Source organism: Arvicanthis niloticus, chromosome 4 (genome assembly GCF_011762505.2).
Source record: "Arvicanthis niloticus isolate mArvNil1 chromosome 4, mArvNil1.pat.X, whole genome shotgun sequence".
Lineage (NCBI taxonomy): Eukaryota > Metazoa > Chordata > Mammalia > Rodentia > Muridae > Arvicanthis > Arvicanthis niloticus.
The window spans coordinates 11457299-11485273 of record NC_047661.1 but is presented as its reverse complement, the minus strand read 5'-3'; the positions used below and the strand labels follow the sequence as shown (position 1 = coordinate 11485273).

At 34.5% G+C, this 27975-nt stretch overlaps 1 protein-coding gene across 8 annotated transcripts in view; it reads left to right on the top strand.

Moving 5' to 3' along the window:
* Nlgn1 (neuroligin 1) overlaps positions 1 to 25168 on the top strand; it is an 842816-nt gene extending 817648 nt beyond the window's left edge. For 6 of the 8 annotated variants that reach the window (XM_076932194.1, XM_076932197.1, XM_076932192.1 and 3 more), the window contains 3 exons: positions 13603 to 13815; positions 17088 to 17877; positions 19069 to 25168. In XM_076932194.1, the coding sequence (XP_076788309.1) occupies positions 13603 to 13815; positions 17088 to 17877; positions 19069 to 19891 (1826 nt within the window). In that variant the 3' untranslated portion in view covers positions 19892 to 25168. The remainder of the gene's footprint in view (positions 1 to 13602; positions 13816 to 17087; positions 17878 to 19068) is intronic. The other 2 variants (XM_034501094.2, XM_076932195.1) reach the window with 1 other exon arrangement.
* The last annotated feature ends 2807 nt before the right edge of the window (positions 25169 to 27975 follow it).

The window sequence follows — 27975 nt, the reverse complement described above, 5'->3', positions numbered from 1 at the left end:
GCAAAAAGCCATAGAAAAAGACACTAATCACCCTCCTCTGGCCTCCATATGTACATATGTAGTTGTGAGAGCCTTCACACTCATGTGTATGCAACACGCATGCACACACACATATAGAAATACATATACATACACACATATACACATATCACACACAGAGACATACTCAGATAAACACACAGGGGCACAGCAAAAGAAAGATTCTATCAACCTCATTATATTAATCGACTTTCACCTGTTACCCAGTTCTCAATACATTTCATAGAAGGTTGTTCCTGTGAGGCATAAAGTGACTGAGAAGTTTTTTGTTCCAATGCAAGTTAAAAATCAGTACATTCTCTTCATTGTTGTTCCTCTTCAACCTTCATAATAAACAAAAAATAAATGTAAAATGCGTGTTTTATGTACTTTGCTAAGTGTCATAATAACAGAATGGGTTTTTTTTTCCTTCTTGGAAAAAAAAAAAAAAAACACCAACCCTGTATATTGAAATGCTGAGAGATACATTGTCATCTCAGCCCACAGCAGCTGTCGCTTGTACCAGCTTTGCCAAATGTCACACTTCTTCTCCAGGGTTTGATTCTGTGAATGAATCTGGGGGAGTGTGCCTTGCTGCACGGTTTGCAACATCAGTCTCCATGCCTTTGAGACTCAGATTGCTCCTCATTTCACCTCATGTATATTAATAGAGAGATTAGTTTTACTTCTTTCTTGAATAGCTAATCACTGTCAAGAAACATCCACTGATGGTGTGCAGGTTAAATCTGCTGAAAAACCAGTGACTTCAAACTGAAAAAATATAATGTTTAGTGAAAGCTACACCCAGGACAGGACCTCACGCTTGGTACCCAGTTATGAATGATTTATTTTCAATTATAAATCTGAGCTTAACAGGAGGTGTCCTGAGCGGGGGAGGGGGGAATTCTCAGATATCTAAACTGGTTTTACCTTGTTTCAATATTTCCTTTGATACTGAATGACATTCTGTGGCCCTTTGAGCTGAAGAGCCACATTAGATACCATTGGAATTATTATAGGGCCACTAGAACTTTTGAAAATTCCTTCCAGCATAATATCAAAACATGTTGATGACTTTCTCTCAGGTGATCCTTCCTGTTAAGTGCAAAAGAGATTAAGGGATTTTGGAAATATTGGTAGGATGGGCCAACATTCACCACGGTGCTTAAGCTTAAGTACAATCCAAAAGCAAAAATATTTGCCAGCTTTTTACTAAAACATTGATTAATTGTTAGTAACAATTAATTCAGAGATATTATAGATCATTTTGGCATTGGTAAGCAAGGTTCCCCAAAGCTAATGGCTGGTGCTGGGGACACTGGATATACAATTAGTGGTTGCCTCAGGATGGTTTAGGTTCTCATTCTAGTGCCTTCATGTCTACAGTCAGCAGCTTCAGCAGCTACAGAACATATGGCCCTATTATGTGGCTTGGACATTCATCTTTTAGAAACTACTAACTGAAACTGACAATAATTTTTTTTTCAAAAATAACTTTATAATTCAAAATTTGAAAAATAAGAAAATTAAATTAGCACTGTCTTATCAGAAACCTGATTGTTGAGGATTTTGATGATTTTGTTTGCATTATAGCATTGCTTCTGTAACCTGACATTTATTTTCTAGTTTACACGTTGGTTTGTGATGGTTGTAGTGGAATATGCAGACCATTCTTGGCTCTCACCTTTGAGTCTAATGTGCCCATTAAGATGGACAATTGTTCTAGATACTTGGGTATTTTCTGAGACTAAAAGAAGCAATTTAAGAGAAGAAATTGTTTTGACTCACAACTTGCAGCATTATAAAGCAGGAAAGTCAAAAGGACCTTGAGGCAGCCGGTCATATTGCATCTGTAGTCAAGAAATATGTAACAGACAGAAAGTATATATAACCAGTCTATAATCCTCAGGCTCATTCCTAATGAACCACTTCCTCCAGTGATGCTCCATCTCCTAGAGGCTCTATCATCATCCAAAATAGAGACAAAACTAGGAACCAAGTAGTACCCAAATGCAAAAACAATGACAAAATATATGAGCTAAGGAGAAATATATCTTAATTGAACTGCACCTGTATTAGATGAAAATAAACATATGAATTCAGTCAGTTTATTTTCTGGGAATTTATATCTGTAGTGATTTTTGTCTAAGTCATATCAGGGAGAGTGGCAGATTTCCTCTTAAATATAAATACAGGATAGTCCAGTTAAAATCATAGATAAGCCAGGCATAAAAAGAAGTGTATGGATAATTTTCTCCTGTAATATATATGATTAAATTTTCTAATACTCAAAAGTACTTAGAAGTCAACTCACTCTGTTGTTGGGGTGAAAACAAATATAATAAATACACAACTATCAGTCAACTTTAAATCAAATATTAACAAGTGTTGAAAAGAAGGTGAACAGTCTGAAGTTCTCCTGAAATGGCATGAAGGACATGTTTTGAGGCTTATGACATGATAAAGTCACTGATCCCAGGTTTTCTTCAGAGAAAAATTCATGAACATTCTACTAAAACAAAGGATTCACCCAAGGTCTCCATTGCCAACGCCGCCAGATGCTCACTGCCATGTTGTAACGCCAACTTAAGTTAACTTAAGTCAACTTAAATATCAAATTTAATAAACCCAAGTGAAAAAAGAATCCATGAATTCATAAAGATGTGAATGAATAAATGGCTGAGTAAATGCATACAGGAAACCAAACAAAGAAGCATCTGCATAGGCAATTCCAACTACAAACAAAATCAAATATAAACTCAGTACTTGTTTCAGATAAGAACCATCAACTGTTACTAATATGAGTATGTACAGGTGCTGAACGAGGAATTTAGGAAACTCCTATTTTATTCATATTTCCTACATAAGAAAAATTACAGTGGTGAAGTAGAGAAACATAGAAAGTCATCAACATAACCAAGCATTCAATGAGTACATCAAGAACTATTAAGATAACACTACACTGTTTATCTGGTCTTTTGTCAAAAATCATAATCTGAATATAATTGCAACAAATGTTCTGATAAATTCTAAATTAAGAAACATAATTATGCTCACAGCCATTGAAGTACATTGAGCTTTATAGAGGCAACGCCGGGGCAAGTGAGAGCCGGACTGGCACTGAGTGACTCTTTGTCTCATGGAGGAAAATCAACTAAACATGGGCTAAGGAGATCCTAAGAAGCCAAGAGGCAAAATGTCCTCATATGCATTCTTTGTGCAAACCTGCTGGGAGGAGCACAAGAAGAAGCACCCAGATGCTTCTGTTGGCCTCTCAGAGTTCTCCAAGAAGTGCTCAGAGAGGTGGGAAATCACGTGTGTTAAAGAAAAGGGAAAATTTGAAGATATGACAAAGCTGACAAGGCTCGTAATGAGAGAGAAATGAAAACCTACATTTCCCCCAAAGGGGAAACCAAAAAGTAGTTCAAGGACCCCGATGTACCCAAAAGACTTCCTTCGGCCTTCTTCCTGTTCTGATCTGAGTACCGCCCCAAAATCAAAGGCGAGCATCCTGGCTTATCCATTGGTGATGCTAGAAAGAAGCTAGGAGAGATGTAGAACAACACTGCAGTGGATGGCAAGCAGCCCTACGAGAAGAAGGCTGCCAAGCTGGAGGAGAAGTATGAAAAGGATATTGCTGCCTACAGAGCTAAAGGAAAACTTGATGTAGTGAAAAGCGGACGGGGGGTGGGGGGTCAAAGCTAAAAAGAACAAGAAAAAGAAGGAATAGAAAGAGGAGGAGAAGGAGGATGAATAAGATGAAGATGAGGATGATGAGTAAGTTGATTCTAGCAGTTTTCCCCCTTGTCTATAAAGCATTTAACGCCCCTGTACACAACTCACTCCTTTTAAAGAAAAAAATTGGAATGTAAAGCTGTGTAAGATTTGTTTTTAAACTGTACAGTGTCTTTTTTGTATAGTTAGCACATTACCTACTGTTTCTTTAGGTAGCCCTGTCTTGTTGGTATTTTCAATAGCCACTAACCTTGCCTGATACAGTCTAGGGGCTGTAAAGGGGCATGGAAATTTAAAGCAGATTCTTGTTGGTGTACAGCACAAATTAGTAATATATGGGTACAGTGGGGTTTTTTTGTTTTTTTGTTTTTTTTAATTTTGATTTTATTTTTAGTTTTAATTTTTGTCTCTGATGCAGTTTATACGAAGACAATTGTTATTCTGTTAACTTAATATCACTCTGTGATTGCAAAAATGTGGCTGTTTCGTTGACAGTCTGAATGCTTCTAAGTAAATATAATTTTTTATTAAAAAAGGAAACATAATTATTCTCAGAAATATCGTCTTCAGAAACAAAAGTTCAATAAAACAAATGCAGACCAACAAACCATTGTAGCATGTAATTTCACACTGGATGTGAATGAACATGAGGTGTGAAGGGGTGAAAAGGGAAATCTGTCAAAGTTGCATGCCAATTATCCAATGAACCGTTTAAAATGGGTGGGGGAGCATAAATGCTCTTCACTCCCGTGTATGTGATGTAGAAGAGAACAGTGGTGGATGCAAGAAAAGCCTGGCCTGCATGAAATTATCTTCAAATCATCTTCAAAATGTCAAGGAACAAGGAAATCATTAAAAAAATCCTTGTGACTTCTGGGTTAAATTTTGTCCTCTTATCTGTATGAAAAATATTTGACATAAAAACATGTCTATTAGATTTAGTTTTAGGGTTTCAAACATATTTGATTATATTCATCTTCAATCCTGAACCTTTCAGTTTCTCTATCCACCTAACTTTGTGTCCTCCAAATTCTTCTTTATGAGTAATTGGTCTTGTTAAATAGTCTTTGATGTGTTTTCTTCCACTGGAGTACTCAACTTATCGTGGTCTATACTGTTAGAGGAAACTGCCTCGATCTCACTCAGTGTCAATTACCCATAGCATAAGATGTGGAGTTCGGGTCTGCATGTTCAACACACTTCTCCAGGCTGGTCTTTGTTCTTATTTGAACTTACACAGTTTTGTGCTTGCTCGCACAACCTCTATGAGTTCATATATGCTTCTACCCTGCTATGTCCAGAAGATATTTACTTCTAGTCATCTATCACTTCTGACCCTTATTCCCCTTTTTTCTCTTCTTCTGCAGTTATCTTTAATCATTGAGAGGTAGTATGTGGTATGTATAGTTCCTCTGAACACTGAGTCTCTCATGGTCTAAGCCTTGACAAATTGTCAATTTCTTTTGTTTATCACTGACCACTGAAAATAGAAGTTTCCCATATGAGGGCTGAGAGTTACATTGATCTATGGATATAGCAGTGAGTCAAGAGGAGTCGCAATCACATCAGCTCCATTTTGCTACATAATAGTAGTACAAGCTGGAAGTTTCAATGTCCTAAAAATATTAAATTTAAAAAGTACCAAAATATGTCAGAATGAAGACAGAAACTTCAGCTGTTTTAGTTTGATGAAGATTGAACTCAGCTATTCTGGGTCTTCCATCTGCCTGAAGACTGTCATTATTTGGACTGTCTGTATTCCTTCTCTTGTGTATGTCTGATGGACCTGTTTCTGTTGTCTGTGACCTGTGCCTGTGTCTGTCCCTTGTGCCTAAATAATTGTCTTAATCTATACCAGTCACTAACTATGGGATGAGAATTTCTCTGTATTTATTGAACAGTACAGAAACTTTAGTGTGGGGAAGGAATAAAGGACATTTTTTATAGAGACAGTTAACAGAGCTTTACAAGGAAAAACATTATTTTCTAACCTCAGTTGACTCAGAACAGTGCTCAAAATCATAACCATGCTATCAATTTAAATGCACATGTTGATTCCAACTTTTATGGATTATTTGTTTTAAGGTTACTTTCACCCTGTTGCCTGCTTTCAACAAATAATTACCACCCTGCACATATATGTTATTGTGGTTTGGGGGCATGGAATATTATGCAATATAAAATTAAAGCTATGCATTTATCTTCAACTGTAAAAGATGTTTACACTGGACATCCAAGGCTTTGTAATGTTAAGTGTTATTCAGTCCTATTTTCATACAAGATGTTTTTCCAAGAAAAAAGAAGACTCAGAAATCAGAGTCCTGTGACTCTACCATTTGTTATATTCTTAGAAAAAAAAGTAACTTCCAGGAGAATATAACAGCAAGGAATGTAGTTATACATGGTGGAGAGCTAAATAATGTTCTGTGTGACACTGTGGTGTGTACTTCTCTACAAAGATCTGTTACTTTTATTACAAGTTTCAAAGGCATCAAAATCTGTCATGAAAATGTCTCAAGGTATATTTGTCCACTTAGCATTGAGATGATTGGGATTTAAAATTTTCCAATTTATTTTATCTTATACCCATCAAATTCTGTACCTATTACACACTAAATATTCTCTCTTCTCTTTACTCAGACATTTATCAACACCCCTCTTCTTTCTATGGTTTTCATCATTAAGGATACTAATTTTGGAGTCCATTTGTCAGTGTTACAGGACAAGATTTCTCTCCTTTTTAAGGATGAGTAAGGTTTTGTCATAATTATTAGTATTGTCTATGTTTTCTGCATCTATTGGTAAATCTGAAATCATGGAGGGCACTATTAGCTCTTGATTATTTTGTACAATTCTGTGGCAGGAATGGCTTTTTCTGTCTTTGGGATCCTATTTTGTATTATAAGACCAGAAGAGAAATTGTTAAGTAATGTATTAGTTTTATAAAATTTTGAGGCTTATCTACACTTTTTTTCATAATGGATCAACTACTTCTCATTCTTACCAATATGATGGCTTCAAATTATTGGCATTCTTGCCAAAAAACATATTTTCTGTTCTTTTTAGCATAGCTAGCATATATATGAGGCAGCATCTCATGGTGGACCTTCTTTTCTTTAATGATTAATGATGATAACATTTTAGATGCTTATTTGCAATTGCTGTATCTTCTTTGGATGCATTATAATGGTTAGTTTTGTCAACTTGGCATAATCTAGAATCCCATGGGAAGAGTATCTCAATGAGGAATTGTATACATTGTGTTGGCTTAGGGCAAATCTTGGAAGAATTGTCTTAAAGTCAATAGTTGAAGCAAGAGTCAGCAACTCTCTGGTATTATTATTTAGGCAAAATGTTGAGAAATGCAGCTGAGCATAGAAGGTGAGAAATAAGCAGAAGTACATTCATTTCTTTCTACTCTTGACTATGGATGTAATATGACCAGCTGTTTGAAATTCTTTCCTTTACTTCCCAAAACTATGGACTATGACTTGGAAGTTGAAATAAACTTTTTCCCCTTATGTTGATTTTGGTGATTTTGTTATCACAACAACTGAAATGTAACTAAAGAAGCCGGTGGATTTTGCATCTTTTTTTTTTTTTAAAAAATTATATCTGAAGGTTTTATTTTCTTATTTAGTTGTAGAATTTTACTAAGATGAACATTAATACTTTAGCAATAACATTGTTTACTATTGTTTTCTTCTTGGTGTACAGAATTTTAAGTCTGGTTTGGATTCATTTGTGAACCTGTTTCTATTTTTTAATCTTACCCTTTGACATAATCAAGAAATGACGAAGCTGTCCTGCATTTCTGATTTAAACATTCATATTTTGAAATGTACCTGTGTTTTGCCTGCACACTTGTATGTGAAGCAAATGTGTGCCTGTTTTAACAGCGGATATCAGCAGGGGATGTCAGATCTCCTAGAACTGGACTTAATTGTTGTTGTGAGCCACCATGTGGGTAATATTACCAAACTCAATTCTTTAAAAGAGCCGTAAGTGCTCTTAACCCTTGAATCATCTCTCCAACCCCAAGTCTAGTGTTATAAATGTTTTTCTTCTGGCTTATCTAAGAGTTCAATAGTCTTACATTTTTAATTTGCATTAGTTTTTGTATATGATGGCATAAGGTAAGAATCTAGGTTGTCATTTGCTGGGTATATACAATTTTCTGAACATTACATGTTAATTCTCATTTTGGGGAGTTTTGATCATATTTTCACCATTTGTTCTTAAGTGCCTGTATTCATTTCTTTTAAAAAAAAAAATTAAAGAACTGAGGGAAAGATTTAGTTTCACTCTCATTTTGAGACTAAACTCCATCATCATGTAGTAGAAATGATCTATGGACCATAAGATTGCTGGCCACATGTATCAGCAGTAAGGAAGTTGAAGGCAGTCTAGAAGTTAGAACAAGCTGTGAAATCTCCAGGCCTGTTTGCACTAGCTTCATTTCATCCAGCAAGGTTTTACTTCCTAAGTGTTCTACAACTTTCAACACAGCATCACAATCAGGCAACCAAATATTTAAACACAAGAGCCTCTGGGCAATATTTCACATTTAAACTACCACAATGTCCAACTTGATAAAACATAAAGTAGCGTATTTCCAATAAAATTAAAAATTTGAGAAATTTATTAAGCAAAATGGAGGTAAATTATGCAATCATGTCTTAATATATTTTATTTTCATGTAAGTGTGTGTGTGTATGTTTGTGTGTATATATTTGTGTGTGTTTGTGTATGTCTGTGTCTGTGTGTACATATGGGATCTTTTACAAAACTAAGCCTGTTAACATAGCTATTTTATTGGAATAACTGTAAAACTCAGTAGAAGGATTTCAAGAAACAGTCTCTCATAGAAAAGATTTCAGAAGTCAGTCATGTGAGGATTGATGCAGAATCCAGAGAGAGTGCAGAGGAAAAAGTGACTGGGTCTGACTAGAGATTCAAATTCCTACAAAGACTTGGGCTTTTAATCCAATGATTGTAGTTTTTTTTAAGATAAAAAAATCTTCAATGAATTATTTTTCTGGTCTGAGTTTTTATGTTCCTAAACGAATGTCTCATTATCTTGAGGATTCTGACTACACGGCTGGCACACACACATAAACATTATATTTAACATGTCTAGTATCTCCATTCTGAAGTATTCCTCATTTAGAAGGAGACAAGGTGGTCTTCTCTATATAAGCAAACGAAATGATAAATACAGCAAATACCTTTCTTTAATTTTATTACCTAAATTTAATGTCAACTCAAAAATGATTATATTATATTTAACATTTCTATGAATTAATAAACACTGATATAAAAGTATGGATTCCATGCCTAAAATGAGAAAATGCCTCTAAAGTGGAGGTTCCCTAGCTTTCTCCATCTCTCCCTTTCTTGGTAGCATCTAAACAAGACAGTCTATATTATTCTGAGTTCTAAGTTCTTCCTTGAAGATTTCTAGTTGTTTTTGTTGTTGTTGGTTGGTTGGTTGTTTGCTTGCTTATTATTTTTAGTGTAACAGTTGATACCTTTTCTACACAGTTATAAAATATGGCTTGGTTTTTCTCATAGTACAGGCCTGCATACATATGAGGTCGCTAATAACCTCTATATTCCCATGTTCCCTTGGTTTCAGAGACCTCTCTGAGTTCAGTACACAGCAGTAGCCTAAGCCGCTAACTCTATCACTAAAGTTATCTTTCTTTGTTTATTTTTCTTTGCATAATTTATTTTACAGATAATCTAATTTTCTATAATTAGATCTAATTTTCATAACTCTAGTGCATATGAGTTCATTTCAGTTGTCTGGCTTCTTTTTGACACCTGATAGCAGTCATAGTTGTTAGATTCTGGATCCCTTGAGTGGCAAACTGAAGCTAGACCTGTTTTATAGATCATATCAGTCCAGGTGTACAGTTCTTTCACTTCAGGACAAGAGTTAGAATTTTAAAAATGTAAATCATGTGTCAATGGATAACAGGATGCAAACCAAAGTAAAACAAAACAAGCAAAAAATAAAAAACAAACAACACTACCAAGACTTTTTCAGTAAGTAATGAGCAAGCCATGTCTTGTTCAAGGCAGTAAATTGTTTAGCTTTCCTTATTTTCTACCCTTGGTTGAATCCTAGGGTTGTATTTGAAGATTGTACCAGGAATTAAAAACTCATACAATCATGTGCCATTCTACTGAGTCCAAAGAGATACAACTGAGTAGTTAGTTGCAGTTCCTAATGGCAGGGAACATCAGTTTTTTCTAGTAGAAAACATGAAGTGCTATTATCAATTATGCATTGACACTATTTGGTTTTAAAAAGATTTAATATTAGAGTGATCATTAAATAAATCATTAAATAGAGTAATGATGATCCCAATGATATGGAAGAAGAAAAAGCTTGGATGAAAAAAATATCTATCAATAGGTAAGATAAATAGCAAACAATCACAAGGCAAGTAGCTGATGGGTAAGAAAATAGAGGATAGATGGGTTAAGGATAAGCAAGTCATAGTTAAATACACAGGCAATAAGTAGATAAACTGTATGTAGTTAATAGATGATGCCATGGGTGTTTGATAGGTAGATAAATGATGTTTAGGTAATCGATAGGTAAGAATATATTGCTGGAATAGATGGGTAAATGATAAACAATTATAGAGATGACCTCAAATAAACTATAGAGTGCATGAAACAAAATTGAGTAACAATGAAGGTTGAGAAATAATCCTGGACATTCTGAGATTAGAGCTAGACTTTTACATTTCATTTGAGTCCTTCATCATTACAGTTTAATAAGACTATTCTTACATTTGATTTATTTTCTTTGAAACTAAACACTTTAACTATGTGTAAAAAATAAGAAGTGACTCCTTAGAGGTATGATATGTTTTTGCAGTATTATTTTGTAAAAAGTAGGGAACTGAGCCATCAACAATGTAGCAAACATGATACACTCAAAGTGGAATTCTAGATGGGACATTATTTACTTAAGGTGAAGCCAGTTTTCTCACGACAATGATTCTCTACATGATACATATTGAATGGTGATGCTATTATCAAATCAATTCTGTATGAACACCAAGAGTCATTTGAATGTAACTGGAGCTTTTCAATAATGTTTCATAAGGTAATCAATGGAAATTCTTATTTTGTATTGAGTGGCTTGAGCTATACTCAAAATTCATTTTTCTACCTGAGTAGATTTGTGATATAAAATTATAGGTAAGAAACTCTCTAGACTGCCACAATCTTAATCTTTCATTCATTCTGTTACTCACAAGTATACACTGTTGTGCATGCCCATATGCACACAAAGGATTTCTTTATCATTCCAGAGTTTTCAAGTTAATTACTGGAAATATTTCTATAATGTTTTCAAATTTCATGCTGTCAGTCCAGTCTATACTAATAAAACAACAATTCTTTCAAAAACTTAAGTTAATTACTTTATCTTATATCAGTGCTGACATAAAAATATATATATAGTTAAAAGAGTTTCCTGAAAGGTTTTTTTCTATATATATTATGCTTTAATTGAGAATTTGAAATTTTTGAAGCAAAAATACCTGTGAGAAATTTTCTCAAATTATTCTATGATATCAATAAAGAGTACTTGGTGTGAGCAGAAAGGTATTTGTTCAAAAATATGTTTGTTAAAAGTTTACCTGAAACTCATGGATTGTATTTTGAAGGTAATGTGTACAAAATAATGCAGATGCCATGTGCATGCCCACAAGCACCTGAGAGCACACACACACACACACACACACACACACACACACACACACACAACTAGAGCTTGCATGATTTTACAGTGGCTCTCTGCCCTGGTTCCACACTGATGATCATCTTGCCTTGTTTTCCCAGGTACAGGCTGATCAGCAAAAACCGCCTACCCACTTAAACTGCACCCAACTTGAGATTACACTTCTATATCTTAAACCTGTTTAAAATGTTGCATTAAAAGGTTTAACCAACTTTTATTCCGAAGACATTCAAAAGGGTTTGACTTCACCTATTTCTTTCTACAATGACTAGGAAGAATTTGTTTTTGGGCCTGAGGATAGCTCAATGAATAAACTGAACAAGCTTGTGGGGGAGGGAGGGTTGATGCCACAAATTCATGTAAAATACCAATTGCAGTGGTGTGCATTTGTAATGCCAGGATTCCTTCAGAGGCCTGGATATTGGAGACAGAAAAATCAGCGTCAATCTCACGGGCTAAGCTTTTGAGCATATTTTGCATGGCACCAGATACAGGGCATCCTCTGTCAACAATGCAAGAAGTGCCAAGTGGTGTCCTGACATTCACCTCCATCCTATGTCACCTATGTGCTGGCATTAACATATATATATATATATATATATATATATATATATATATATATATATATATATACAATATAATTTTTTAAAGGCTTTTTGTACATATTTTAAGTTTGATGATAGATTTATTTACTCCTTGGTAGGTACTGATTTCATAGTTTGTTTCTTATGAATAAAATGGAATTCCTAGCTGGTTTTCTAAAACATATAAGTATATTTCAAATCAAATGTTTTGACTGACATTGACTCATCAGATTGAGTCTTTATTCCTGCATTTACTGAGAGAACTGGATTTTAAAATTCTTTTCCATGAACTTGTTGAAAGTCTCTGGGTATTATTAATGAATTTATATATAACAAAACCATAAGTATGTCTCATAGTTTCCAGATTATGTGAAAACTTTTAATTATATGACTAGGTCATAAGATAGACTACTTTATGAACTATTTTCTACTTACTGTCTTACAATGTATAACAAACATTCTAAAACCTCCCATATTAGCCAAAAAGGGGGAATATGCCTTAACAGTTCTAAAATAATTCCTTGCCTATTCCTTTTCAACTTTCTAGAGATTAAAAATCAAAAACAAAACAACAACAAAACACTTAGCTCTTATTGCTATGGGATTTCCAAGCTGTCTTGGAATTTCTTATGTAGATTAAGCTGCCCTTGAAACTACAAATTCAGAGATTATAGCTGTGTCCACCACACTTTATTCAAGCATAACCTATTGCATTTACCTTTGGCATCCTGTTAGTTAAAATTTTTTGATCTTTTACCTACCTTGATTGAATTTATGTTGAAAATACACTGACTGCTCTCCATATCAGCTCTTCTGTCTTGTAGAACATCGAGTATTCTATGAATGAACCAGAGCCTAAACTTTACCAAAGCCCTTGCTTTTATATACTGGCCAAAGTTTTCCAAAGTGTTTGCATACCACCTCTATCATAGACAACCCTTAACTGGTTCATCATGCTAAACATGTGTATGTACACGCACTGTTAGAAACTGCATTACAATTTCATGAAACTGCTAAAACTCTTCTCACAAAAAGCTTGAACCATTACCCCTTGTCTTCATTCATTGTGCACACTGCTACACATAGGAATTCTGACCAGGTTAGATCACAAGCAACTTGAACACTAATGTATCATTGAATACAAAATATACACCCTTGTTAGTTTCTCTATATGTCTTCATGTAACCATCAAGGAATGTGGTCTCTGGAAATGGATGTTTTGGGGTCTTCCAGATATTATCATTCCCTTTGTTCATCTGCATGGCTTGTTTTGTGTATAAATTGAAAAGCATATAGTGAAGATAAACATCCTCTTTCAGGTTTCAGTCATTACTATACTTCCTGAAATCACTGATTTTACCCTAATAGAAATATCTTTCACTAAAGCATATGGCAGTTATTATAAGGACAAGCCTCATACAATCTTAAAAGTTGATTTATGATTAATTCATATTAACTACAATGATCATCCTAAGGTATCCCTCTTCTTCTGTCTTACAGGCTTCTTGAGCACAGGGGATCAGGCTGCCAAAGGAAACTACGGGCTCCTTGACCTCATCCAGGCCCTAAGATGGACCAGTGAGAACATTGGGTTCTTTGGTGGTGACCCCTTGAGAATCACTGTGTTTGGATCAGGCGCTGGGGGTTCATGTGTCAATCTTCTGACTTTATCCCATTATTCTGAAGGTAACCGTTGGAGCAATTCAACCAAAGGTATTATGCAGGTTGCAAATTTTGACAATTTTGGTGTCTGCATGCCACCACCATCAGTACTACGTGATGCTTTGTATATACTTCTCTGTTTCAACTGAGTGTTAGGTTGGGCTTGATAACTGTTTAGAGCTGTTTCTTTAGCCTTTCTGTGCATGTTTTAAGTTTCTGTCAGACTCTTTTCTCTGTCTTCCATGGAGCTGGGTAAGATGCTTTTTCAAGTCCACTTCAGAATGTTGAGTGTTATAGTCATTATCTATTTTCAAAGACTTGATTTGAGGGAAAATCAGACAAAGACTTTCAACACTCTGTCCTTTCTGCTTATTGAGTAGGCAAAATAAAATATTTTTAAACATAGGGACATTAGACACTTGAAGCGTTTCATTAGTTTGCATGCGTGATCCAAAATTGTCAAAGAATTGAGGTCACCAGTAGAACCTTTGATTACAAAGAAAAGACATTTGATTTTGTGGGTTTCTATTTTCAGCTCAAGTTTGGTGTTTTGGTTTGGTTTGGTTTGGTTTCTCCTAAAGCTTGGCAAAGCAGTATGGAGCACTAGCCTGCTTTAAAACACATTTTTTTTTATTATTTCCATTTCCTGTACTTTGCCTAAAGTGCCTGCATCTTTGTGACCCAACATTCAGTCACTCATTACAATTACATTATGAACAGAATTGCAATTCCATTATTAACTGGAGAGCTATTTGAAGAATTTCACAGAGTGGATACTTTCTATTATTTATATGTAATAAAGAAGAAAACAGAATATTCATAAACAGAGACCATCTGTGATTTTCTGCCTCCTAATTGTCATTGTATGTATGAGGAACACAAGTTATTCACTGTCAAGTGGAATTCATAGAGCATCTCAGTTTCTAGAAATAAAATATTTATTTTTATAGTTTATAATTATATGTATATGAGTGAAGGGGTGGCATGTGTATGTAAATGCCACTGTATGTAGAAGCTAGAGTCATCATAGGCTCTGGGAATAAGAGCTACAGTTGTTTGAAAGTCATTTGCACAAGGGTGCTGGGAACTGAGCTCTGTCCTCTGCAATAGCTGACAGTATGTGTTCTTAACACATTTTTCATTATCAAGGATATGTTTGAATTCCAAGAGAACATTCAGTCATTAGTAAGCAAATTACATTTTATATAGATGTATGGTATGGTTTACGTAGCATCTCACTTAACTGTGGAAAGATTTTTATTTGAACTTGATAAAAATGAAACATTTTAAATTAAGTAGCTATGTTGGTCTATAATAAAATTGCTTACTTTGAAGTGATTATGCTTTTTAATTAACCAGACGAGATTCTTAGTATAATATGTGTGCTGATGTTTAACTAAGTTAGCTTTACCAACATATACAGAACTCTTGGAGTCATTTGAACAAACACAGACCCAATGTCAGCATCAGCCAATATTGTAATGCCAGCATCAGCCAGTATTAGAAGAGCACTGGATAAAGGAACCAATCAATTTGTCAAATGTTCAACACTTGACAGGACAGGAAACAGTGGCAAATGGTTCAGCAAACAGCAGAGCATGTCACCTCCTATCACACACTGGAAGAAAAACATATATGTATCTGATTAGAGACATGGGCTTGAGTTTGACCTAGTTCAAAGCCTCTTTCAAGAGGTACCTAGTACTACCAGGAAGGGCAGAGACAATTTTCTAAAATGCTCAGTCTCCCCCAAGACAAACCTGGATTTTAAAGACTGGAAACCCATTGAAAGGCTTCATGTTGCTCAGGTTTGCAGCTTCCTAGAGTCATCACCATCTCACATACACTTAACAAAGCCCCCTCACCAAGGAGGAAAGAAATGGCTTCCTAAGATCACCCAGGCACCATGCTTCAGGTGATATTTAACACAAAGTATTATTTATGTTTTGGTATTTATAATGTCACTAAGTACTTGAGATAGGAATGAATATTATTAAATGACCATGTTTATTTACTCATAAATATTTTTATGAGTAAAATATTCTTATGCTCAAATATCAACAGTTCCTACATCTGTTACATTGCCAAGATATCTATAGTTTGCTTTGGTGAACTTTGTCCTATCAAAGGCAAGTCTATTCAGGAAACAACAAAAAAATATCAGCATTGTTTGACTTTGAGTGTTTCTAAATTTATCTAGAACATACTACTAACACACATTAATACTTATACATTTTTGGAGAGAACTCTGGAACCAATTCATACATGGCTTCTGAACTTTTGTATAAAGAACTCTTTTGTCCTTAAAATATGTAAGTGGTTGAAGATGTTTTTAACATGAATGAGCACTTACCCAAATCTGGAAGTGGATAATAAATATAAATTCTTAAATAAAGTTGATAACCTATATTTTAAAAAGACTGTTATAAGAAAATACTCTAGTGATTCAACTGTAATTATAAATTTGAATAGCATACATCTGTTATCAAAATGAGCATATCTATGGAGCTATAATTTATAGTGCTTAAATGAGTCAAGTCAAGGGCACTGGCCCATATATTTGTCATGTTTTATGATAAAACACAGCAACACACATTCAATGGTAGAAAAGGTTTAATGACTCCCTGCACAGTCTTCTTGATGATGCTTTCCTTCTAACTTAATGAAGACACTTCTTCAGTTATGTCTTCTTCAGAAATATGAGTATTCATCACACAATATTTGGCAGAGAAATCTGAAAGCAGTATGTCTTAAGTTATATTCTGTTTTGTGTAATGTCAAGGCCATCCCCAGGGTATTGGCAAGTTTCCAGTCCTTGCATCGGCATGAGGCCCAAACAACTATTTTTTTTTTAAATAAAATCAAGTTAAAGCAAACATTACACAATCATTTATAATAAAGACAGATATTTAGCCAACTTGAAGAAATATTGAAAATAGACAATACAGAATCTGTCGAGGGGCAAAGGAGACAATTGACTCCATCCTGATGTTGTTAATTATCATGTATAATACTCATTAAGCAAAATATTTGAGTCCTTTAAATACACATGCTTTATAACTTTACCTCTTCTCCTTTCTGCATCTTTGAGACCACAAAATGTAGAATTGCAAATCAAATTACACTTAAATTATAAGACCTTGACAAACTTCTTTGGTATTTTATACCCTGGGGATGACTTTATGACCTTCTCTTAGACAATATGTATTTGTTTCTTCAATTGTACTTGGGATTATATATACATGTCTAAAATATCAGATGTTAATTTGGGACCACAACACACTTCAACTATCATCTAAAACTCTCTGTTTATTTTCCCATAGGACTTTTTCAACGAGCAATAGCTCAGAGTGGAACAGCCCTTTCCAGCTGGGCTGTTAGTTTCCAGCCTGCAAAATATGCTAGAATTCTGGCCACAAAAGTTGGCTGCAATGTGTCAGATACAGTAGAGTTAGTAGAATGCCTGCAGAAGAAGCCTTACAAAGAACTCGTTGATCAAGATGTTCAACCAGCCCGATACCACATAGCCTTTGGACCTGTGATCGATGGTGATGTAATACCAGATGACCCTCAGATACTGATGGAACAAGGAGAGTTCCTCAACTATGATATAATGTTAGGAGTAAACCAAGGGGAAGGATTGAAGTTCGTCGAAAATATAGTAGATAGTGATGATGGTGTATCAGCCAGTGATTTTGATTTTGCTGTCTCTAATTTTGTTGATAATTTATATGGATATCCTGAAGGCAAAGATGTTTTGAGAGAAACCATTAAATTTATGTATACTGACTGGGCTGATCGCCATAACCCTGAAACTAGAAGGAAGACATTGTTGGCTTTGTTTACAGACCATCAGTGGGTAGCACCTGCTGTAGCTACAGCAGATCTTCACTCGAACTTTGGCTCACCCACATACTTCTATGCCTTTTATCATCATTGCCAAACAGATCAAGTTCCAGCTTGGGCTGATGCAGCTCATGGGGATGAGGTTCCCTACGTGTTGGGAATACCCATGATTGGCCCTACAGAGTTATTTCCTTGCAATTTCTCCAAGAATGATGTGATGTTGAGTGCAGTAGTAATGACATACTGGACGAACTTTGCTAAAACTGGGTATGTACCTAAGGGAAGTACTCTGCCCTAATTGTAATAACAAATACCTCTTTAAATATTCTTAAATAACATATACAGATTCTTAAATATTGTAATGTATTTTTGTTTGTTTGTTATTTGTTCTGTGATGTTGGGGATCAAAACCAATGTCTTGAACATTCTTGAACACATACTCCATCACTATACTATGTTCCTAGTCCAAAGTAATAGATCAAAACAAAGTAGCATATTAACCTCATATAGTAAACATTAATTCTGCATTTCCCTGTTTTACAGTAAACACTTAGCACATTACTAGTTCTACCTTTTTCAAGTGTATTAAGACAGACTGGTATTCCTATTGTACTGCTCCATGACAGTATTTCTTTGGCTTCTGAGGTGCATAGGCTATAATATCACTGTTTTGAATGACAAACATTGTGTATGAGAACTTTCTAGTTCATTATACTGTATGCATTTTCACATTCATCTTGGATTCCATGGATTTTACTGTACATAGAAGGGTCCGAGGTTCCAGAAGCTTCATACAGATACTTCCATCTAGGGTAGGTAAGCATTGTGATGATGTACATCTCTTCAGGTGCTAGTCCCAAATTCTGAATTTACATTTTGATGCCATTTCTTTTTCACTGCCACGGAGAAAAGTCAAACTTATTATGTGAATATTTTTTTTTAATTTTTTCACTATAATCACTGTGTTTTTGTATATGTTGTTGTGTATATAGGGTGTGTGTGTGTACACACACTTAAGCACTTGTGACATGTTTATGGGAAAATGAGCTATGTGTACTTTCAGAATTTTGAGGATAACTTTGATGGAATTTATTGTTTCCTCCTACACTGACATTGATTCTAGAGATTGAACTCATACTGGCAGGCTTGTCCAGCAAACACATTCACTACTGAGCTATTTCCTGAACCAAAAATAATTAAAAGCACTTTGAGTAAATACTAGTTCTTCTCTACATGAACATGGAACAAGAATGTGAAACTAATCAGCTTCATATTACCACTGACATGATTTTAACTTAAATTTCTAAGTAGATGCAAGTTAATGATAAAACATAATTCAATGTTTTCCTTCATTAACTTTTTGGCTAGATATTAAACATAGTATTTTGATTAAGAAAAAGAATAAATAAAATGTGTGTCCTCATAGATTCTTTCTTGTCTTTCCACCCTTTTTCCTAGTGACCCAAATCAGCCAGTTCCTCAAGATACAAAATTCATTCATACCAAACCCAACCGCTTTGAAGAAGTAGCATGGACCAGATATTCCCAGAAAGACCAACTTTATCTCCATATTGGATTAAAACCAAGAGTCAAAGAGCATTACAGAGCCAATAAGGTAAATCTCTGGTTGGAGCTGGTACCTCACCTGCATAATCTCAATGACATTTCTCAGTATACCTCGACAACAACTAAAGTGCCATCAACAGACATCACTCTCAGACCTACAAGGAAAAATTCCACACCAGTCACATCAGCCTTTCCCACTGCCAAACAGGATGATCCTAAGCAACAACCAAGTCCCTTCTCGGTGGATCAGAGGGACTACTCCACAGAGCTAAGTGTCACAATCGCAGTGGGAGCCTCTCTTCTGTTTCTGAACATCTTAGCTTTTGCAGCCCTGTACTACAAGAAAGATAAGAGGAGACATGATGTCCACCGGAGGTGCAGCCCTCAGCGCACGACCACCAACGACCTGACCCATGCTCCAGAAGAGGAAATTATGTCTCTTCAAATGAAGCACACTGACTTGGATCACGAGTGTGAGTCCATCCATCCACACGAGGTGGTTCTTCGGACCGCCTGTCCCCCAGATTATACTCTAGCTATGAGGAGGTCACCTGATGATGTTCCTTTAATGACACCTAACACCATCACAATGATTCCCAACACTATACCAGGGATTCAGCCCTTACATACATTCAACACATTTACTGGAGGACAGAATAATACACTGCCCCATCCCCACCCACACCCCCATTCACATTCAACAACCAGGGTATAGCCAGATGAGAGAGACAAACTGATTTTTTTTTTCTGACGGAGTGCAGTAAAAGATTATTGGAAGATTCCTTGGCTTTCAACTCGGAAGACTCTCACTATTTAAATAAGGAGGAATATTATGTGAATATACATATCAAGAACTTTGGGGGTTTTGAAAAAAATGAAATGTACATAGATATACACACAAATCAACTTTAAAAAAAAAAAAAAAAAGCAAATCCCAATTGCTTGAAGCAATTGTTCTGAATGATACTTGTTCATTCACTTTCAAGAATTAATTTGTTGAAGATTTAAGTTACATAATGGAGTTAGGCATGTGGAACACCAAACAGGAAATTACTGTGTCTGAATACTTTAAAATCAGAAAAACAAAAACAAAAATAAAATCAACTATGAATATGCACAAGGGACACACCAATGGAATGTCAGATAATTTCGTCAGTTTTCATTTGGAGCCCTTTAATTGTGTAGACCATATTTGCTTAAGTACACAGAACACCTATGCTGTTAATGGCATAGCAGAAGCTCATGCTGAAAATTGCCAGTAAAACCAAGAAGTTTAAAGACTGGCAGGTACAACATTATCACATAAGTGCTGTCAGTACTAAGTCGTGGGGATCAAGGAGACTGGATATTTTTAGCACGATGTGCATGATAATTTATATGCTTGGTGGCTGTGCTGCTGATTAAGCCGTAATTAAAATTCTTCTCATCCCATTGGAGTTTTTAATAGGAGCTTCCTCCATCAATTGGCAGAAACTAAAGAAGATTTTATAAGGGGCAAAAGTAATTACAATAAAATAATTTGCAGTAGTTTCGATAATAGAGGGAATAGTTATTAAAGTCTTGGGAGAAACTAGAGGTATAGTGATGAATACTCACTGATATGAATCCCAGAAAAAAATTCTATGAGTTTTATATTCTTTTCATTCCCTTATACGTAATTTATAGAAGTACAACTCTAATTGGACATGTGTTAGCTGCGGAGTTATAATTTGCTGTGGGTTTGTTACTCTGAAGTTTGTTCCTTTCGGTAACAGTCTTGCAAGTTGTAAGGACGCCCCAATAGTACTACCACTCTGATTACAGTACTCAGTCGATTGATTTACTCATGTTGCATGACAAAACGTTTACTACTAAGAATTCAATAGAAAGCTCAGTTCCTCTTCACATTGCTTCTTTCTTGCTGAAGGTCACTTGAATTTACTCATGAGATCTCAGGAGAAGAACAACATAGGTGCAGAACCTAGGAGAGTCAACAGCTGAAGGGTTTGTCTTTCACATATGTGCAATTTCAAATGAATTCTCTAAGACCACAAGAATCTCTGAATCCCCTATTGTTTACCAGTAATATCAGTATATCACAGACCTTTCCAAATGTTTGTATATGTAATCAGATGTACATTTATATTAAAAAAAACATGAGATGGACTTAAAGAGCACATCCTGATCAATGGTTTCTCTCTTATCTGTACTATATTTCTATTAGACTAAAGTTATGTGATTTTTTTTTACCTTTTTTCAGATGACTAGCAATTTTGATAGTTTGTAAGATAACACAAAGGACTTTCTCTGACTAACTGCAGTAACAGAAACCTTTCTTTCCAGCTACACTTTTTCAAGAATTGAAAGCTTATTATACAAAAGCAAACACTTGTATACTACGTGGTGGGAAGGACATTGTGTATCTCGACCACATCCGTGGTCCTTGGGTGAAATAAAGATAAGATGAAGAATGGCGATTAGTCAAATGCTAAGAGACATGATCTTTGCTCATTAAAGAGCTAAAATGTTTATTGCTGTTTTGTCTTTTATTTTGTTTTTACAAAAAAAGAAAAAAGAAACGAAAAGAAAGAAAGAAACCTAAAACAAAACAAACAAGATTGTCTTGGAGTCATTTTTCTAGAACAGTTGGGTTTAGGAAGACATATAGGTAACTGCAAAGAATACAACTGTGAATGGAGAGTATTGGAACTTTAGTACTAACCAAGAACCAGGAACTCATAGAAAATATTACCTTTGTAATTTTAAATACCCCTTCCCCTAGAGGTCATACAAACATGCAACCATTTTTTTTCACTTAAAAACAGAAGTTTTGATATTGCTCAGCAGAGGAAAAGTCTATTAAAAATGTGAAAATTAAAGGACATTATTTCATGAGGTAATATAATATAGGAGTGGTTAGCATATCATATATTTGAAAAAATATTTGAAAAAATTCTTCAAGCGAATTGGAACATGGTAAAAAAGATACTGAGCTAACATTAAAAGATAAAAATCTACATCAAGAAACTTATTTGATTATAACTTCTACTCCAAAGCACTAAACATAAATAAATTTAAGTATTGTTGCATTTAAAAATATAATTCTATGTCATAAGCAAAGTATTCAAAATCCAGAGTAGTCTACTCACCATTGATGAGTGACACGCTCGTTCTTTAGAGAGTGTGTTACCACTGACAGGGAACAGAAAGAACTATGTAGTCTCTGAAGCACTGTTTAATTCCGAAATGTCTTTTAATATCCTAATAAAACAATGAGACTAGAAAAAAGGTGACAGCAAAATGCACTGTGAATGAGTGCTTTCATACACAACAATTACTTCACTTGGAAAAATCATTCTATTATGTTATCGTGGTTGCTCTGTTTCTGTCTTACTATAGAAACATCTCTCTAACATCTATTTTTTAACAGTACAATTCCTACTTCATATTAATTTAGAGAAATAGTTAAGAAAATAATGCATAACTTGATTATTTTCTGAAAAAGAAGGAAACAAAGCAGTCAGATTTTAGGGCTGCCCTCTTGGGGTGTGGTAAAGTTACTGTGAGTCACTGTAACTAGCTAGTCTAGTTTATTTTTACAAACTCTGGCTTGCTGAACATGAAAATTCATCTTACACAACCAGAGCTAACAACTCTTTGCAAACTGAAATATAATTTTTATATGAAAGCAAAAATTTGGCATTTTGATTTGGTTTTATCTAATGTGTTTGGTTTGTGTTTATCTAGAAGATAATATCCTGTTAGAGGAAAAAGCCAAATTAAAGTTAATAAATATTGGAGCATTATTTATTAATTCAGATTGTCGTGATTGATTGAAATTAAATAGCAACAAACAAGAATAAGATTATTAAAATTCATCTGACATCAAGCCAAAATAATTTTTGCTGTTTTGATTTTATAAAATTTTACCAACATTTATCAAAGATTTATGATGTTTTCCATATAAACTTAGAGATATTGAAATGGCAGATTTAATGGTTTTAAATGTCATTGATATGTTGAGTGTGGATCAAATCTAGTTTACTATAGATATTTAATAAATTTGATCACTAACTTTTGTGCAGTATTGAATATAATTTTCTGAATCGTCACAAATTTCCAATTTGGAGATATTTTTCAGTTCAAAGCAGATATTATTTCATTCATTTAAAATCTAAGAGCATATATCAGTGCACACCTGTGGACACATATTAAAGGATTACAATGTATACATTTTTAAAAATTCCCAACCACATGTGATACTAAGTAGGCAAAATGCACAGTGCATAACAGTAATTCCGTTACAGAGGTAGAATGTCAGCACTCAATTATTGCCTTTGTACTTATGACGCCAGTGATTTCACCTGTTGGTGCAGTTGTACTAAAATGCATATGAACATCCAGAGAGTGGGGTAGATGTTTCTGGCTTACAGGCATCAGAGTTTCTGAATCACTGACATCTTTTCTTTGGCATGTCTCCTTGAATTATTTTTATAAGAATAATGAATGGAATTGCTAGGACGCTGGCAATAACCATGGAAGTCCTCTTGTAAGTTTGTTTACTTCTTAGTAATTGGTTCAAGCTTCTGGCTCTTTATTTTAAGTAATTAGTTGTGTTAGACTATCACTTTTTAGTGTGAGTGAATATTTGATAATTTGGTTATACTTGCTCCAAAATAAATCTACTAATGGGTACTTCCTGCTGAGATTCGTTATCATTCACTTAGTTATCTTGCCAAGCTCACTGTTGGAGCAGTTGTCATCATCTTTTAGTCAATATCGTAATGAAACGTGTCCAGTAGCCTTCTACTTCTCCTTTACCTGACATGTCAAAAACACAAACTTCAGCTTTTCACCAAAAGTCTAGGTTCCCTACTCGTGCGATAGACTGGGCTAACTTGGTTCATTCCTATAAATTATGAATTAGTTTTATTATAACACTTAGTTGTATTTTTATTTAGGCCAGAAATCAATTCAACTTGTTTAGCACTACAAAAAATGCAGAGTAGAAAATCCATCTGCAGTGCTTAAGTGCCTTCTCATTTTCATATTTTGCTTATAAAGCATCATTTTGATTTAAAATTTATAGCTGCTGGTAATGTCATTTAAAAGATAAAATAGAATGGCTAAGATTTTAATTGTCAATAAGAGAAGTTTATTCAGAAGTCCTGGGTTTAATTTGATTTTGTATGATATCAAAGAAGTCCAAATATCCCTCTGAAAAAACTTAAATATTTTTTGGAATAAATGGTAAATATTTTGGCATCTGATTTTAATGGTACTTAAGAATGAAACCTTACAATTCTAAGAGACTTTCATTTTTTTTTTCAGAACCAGGAGTGGTGGTGCATAGCTTTCCTCCCAGTACTTGGGATGCAAAGTCAGGCATATGTCTATGAGTTCAAGGCCAACTTAAGTCAACATATATTACATAGTAATACCTTGTCTCCAAAGAATATTTCAAGTGGGTAAAGTTATTTTAGAAGGAGGTAATTTTTATGAATACACACATTAGAGACATATCTAATTTTTATCTAGTCATCAATTACATCCTGTATGGTATACATACTCTGTACACAATGTGTATTATAGCATACATAGGATGGTCCTTTTAGATGTCCACCTTTATAGCCTCTAAATATGTACAAATGAGGCAGGAGTTAGCTCTCTGAAAAACAACAAGCCAAAGCTCTTGCTTTCTAATTTAAATTGATAACTATTGATGACTTAAGGAAACTTATAAGTTTCCAAGTACAAAAACTCAGCAGCTGAAGTTCAAACAAAGACACCTTCTCTAAATGACATTTCCAGAACTGATGGTTGTTATATGGGATAATTAAAAAAATTATCTTATCATTATTCTTATCATTTCTTACCGGAAATCATATTGGTCAGCAAATCATTGGGAATGTGCCATACTTTCATCAGGTTGGGACCGCTCCACTTGTGTTTGGACACCCACATCTCTCGTTAAAAATGGATTTGTTATCATGAATAAATACCTTCATGCTTTCTCAGTTGTATTGACTTTTTTAAAGATCAGAAAATTTTCTCTCTGTTTGGCACACACACATTGTAAAATGAACGTACCTTTGCAACATTATCCTGTTATTCACAGACGCTGGGAACATTTTGACTTCTTGGAAATAAGGATGTTTATGTTCTGTTTAGTACTTAGTGAGTTCAGAGAAACAGATTGAATGGAAGAGTCTGAGTTCTTGGAGTAAGCATGATAGAAAAAGAGAAAAGCACAAACAAAGAAATCCTAGAAAGACCAGGAAGTAAGAAAAACCAAGAAAAGTCTATAAATTTTAAATTAGTGTTTCTTCAAAATAATCTTCTATTTAATGTGTGAAAAGAAAAACATATGAACCATAAATCTGTTTAGATTAAGACTAAATAAGACTTACATAGAGTGAATAAGTTAAAATTTTAGAAGCATATAATAAGCTTTCTACTAAATATGTATTTTAAAAACTTTATGTTCTTTGGTTCTTGGCCTTCATGTATATTTGTGTAAGGGTGTCAGATTCACTGGTACTAGAGTTACAAACAATTGTGAGCTACCACATGGTTAGTAGGATTTGAACCCAGGTCCTCTGGAAGAACAGACAGTGCTCTTAAGCACTGATACAGCCCTCCAGCACCTAAAAGCATAATCCTTGATATATGTCCCTAAATGTTTTGAGAAGCAAGTTAAAATAAAGATATAAAATATTTGTAATATTTGATTATCTACTGAGATTGAACCTTGGGAGTAGAAGTGCATGAGACATTTGTGTTTCATCTGTATAAACCAAGACAAGGATAAAATTCCCAAGCTCAAAATAATAGAATTCTACCAAGGTGAGGCTTAACTTTCAACATTTCCAAATTGTCATCTAAAAATACTGACCTTGTCGGGAGGTTTCTATAGATATGTAATACATATCTAAGAAAGTCACTTTCTAAACAAGAGTGATGGTTATAGGTTTTGATGTATTGAATATGATTATATTTTATCTACATTTTTACATTTTCTTATACTTAACAGAATGCTTTTTTTCTGAGTGTCATAAAGTCCTAAATACATTCCATAAATTTTCATGTAGAAGCAGCATATTCTGAAGAAATGGAGTTATTTTAAGTACTTCCTTCTGCCCTAGTTCTGGAGAGCTGCATTGATGATCTTCAGGCTAAAACATTTCTATCTCTTCTAAAAACACTGCAGTTCATTTTAAGAGCAGCTTCCCGCTCCATGATGACAGTTCTTCTCAACAGCTATTAGACCTTCTGTTTCCGTGACTTCTCTCATTACTTTTTATGCCTCTTTCTCCAATAGTGTTGAATTTGGGGGAAGAGAGTCTTAAAATTAGATTTAAGGAGCATTGGCTGCTTCTTTTCTCAGAGAAGTTAAAAGCCAGTGAACACCACTCAACAATGACAGATATAAGCCACTCACTTCTTCAGTGAACGATGCCCATCTTTCTTCATTTCTTCAGCAAATGATGCCTAACCTGTTAGACAACCGGTGGGGTGCTGTATTCTATGTCCAGTTCTGGGGCCTAAGAACATACTATTATTATCAAGCTTAGAATAAATTTAAGCACTTGGACTTACTAAGATCATTTTCTTTGCTATTCAGTGTATTAAACTATTGCCTGTTTTCTCCATTTTGTATGTATCAAAATAGTAGAATAGTACTTGTGGGTTTCACTACATCACCAATTAAACTTTACTACACAAGTCTATCAGTCAACATGAATGATGGTAATTTTTCCAAGGCTTATTAGTTTGGCTAAATCTGGACCCATGGTATGTCCCAGTTAAACTTTTCCTCACCTTCACTCCTGACAGATCCTTTCTCTTTACCTTGGTCCTAGTTTGTAGCTGCGAACTCTTGCCATTAGCTACACACCATGAGTCTAGAATTCTAAACCAGTGACCACATTTGGGAATTTTGTTCTTATGTTTATATAGGATGTTTCTTTCTTCTGATAGCTATAAAAATTCCATGACCCAACTTGTTTGTAAAGATTAGAAAACAGATATCTAATCTTTCATGAATCATTCATTCTTCAAAATAAAAATCCTCACTCATAAAAACAAAAACAAAAATAAAACGAAACAAAATACAATAAAACCAACCAAACACAAACAACACCAATAAAATCCTTTGCCATTTTACCCTTTCAATCACTGTTCTTCAAACACATTCTAAGTCTAGTATATTAAGCAGTATGGAGTCCAGGGCTGTGCATAAACATGCTTCTGTATAGTTTATGTCACTTCAATGTCTTCACTGCCAGTTTCTCAACTGCCCGTTTAATAATTACTGATGGTGTGCCTGTCAGAATAGACTTATAACATCTGTTAATGAGATGGAGATTTACTAATGATGCTCCTTAAATTTTTCACATTTGTTCTGTTAATCATATTCTACCATATCTTGATAGTAAAGCCAACACAGTTGATCATTTGAAAATTTCAGGGTATTTAGAACTTAGATCTTAGAGTAACACAATCTAATACTGTGCTTGATCATTTGAAAATTTCAGGGTATTTCGAACCTAGATCTTAGAGTAATATAATCTAATACTGTGAAAAATTTCACATCTATTTTACCTACACAGGAGTAATCGAAAAACAACATACACACACACAAACAAGCAAACTAAAGCAAAGCAAAGCAAACAAACCAAAGCAAATCAAAACAAAACTACTATGCAGAAGCATGCTAAAAGCAAAGACCTAGAAGGGAACAGACATAATTATGATACTGCAAAAATCAAGACCCATCATTAATTAATCAGGTAGTAGTTTCCAATTCTGTGCGACACT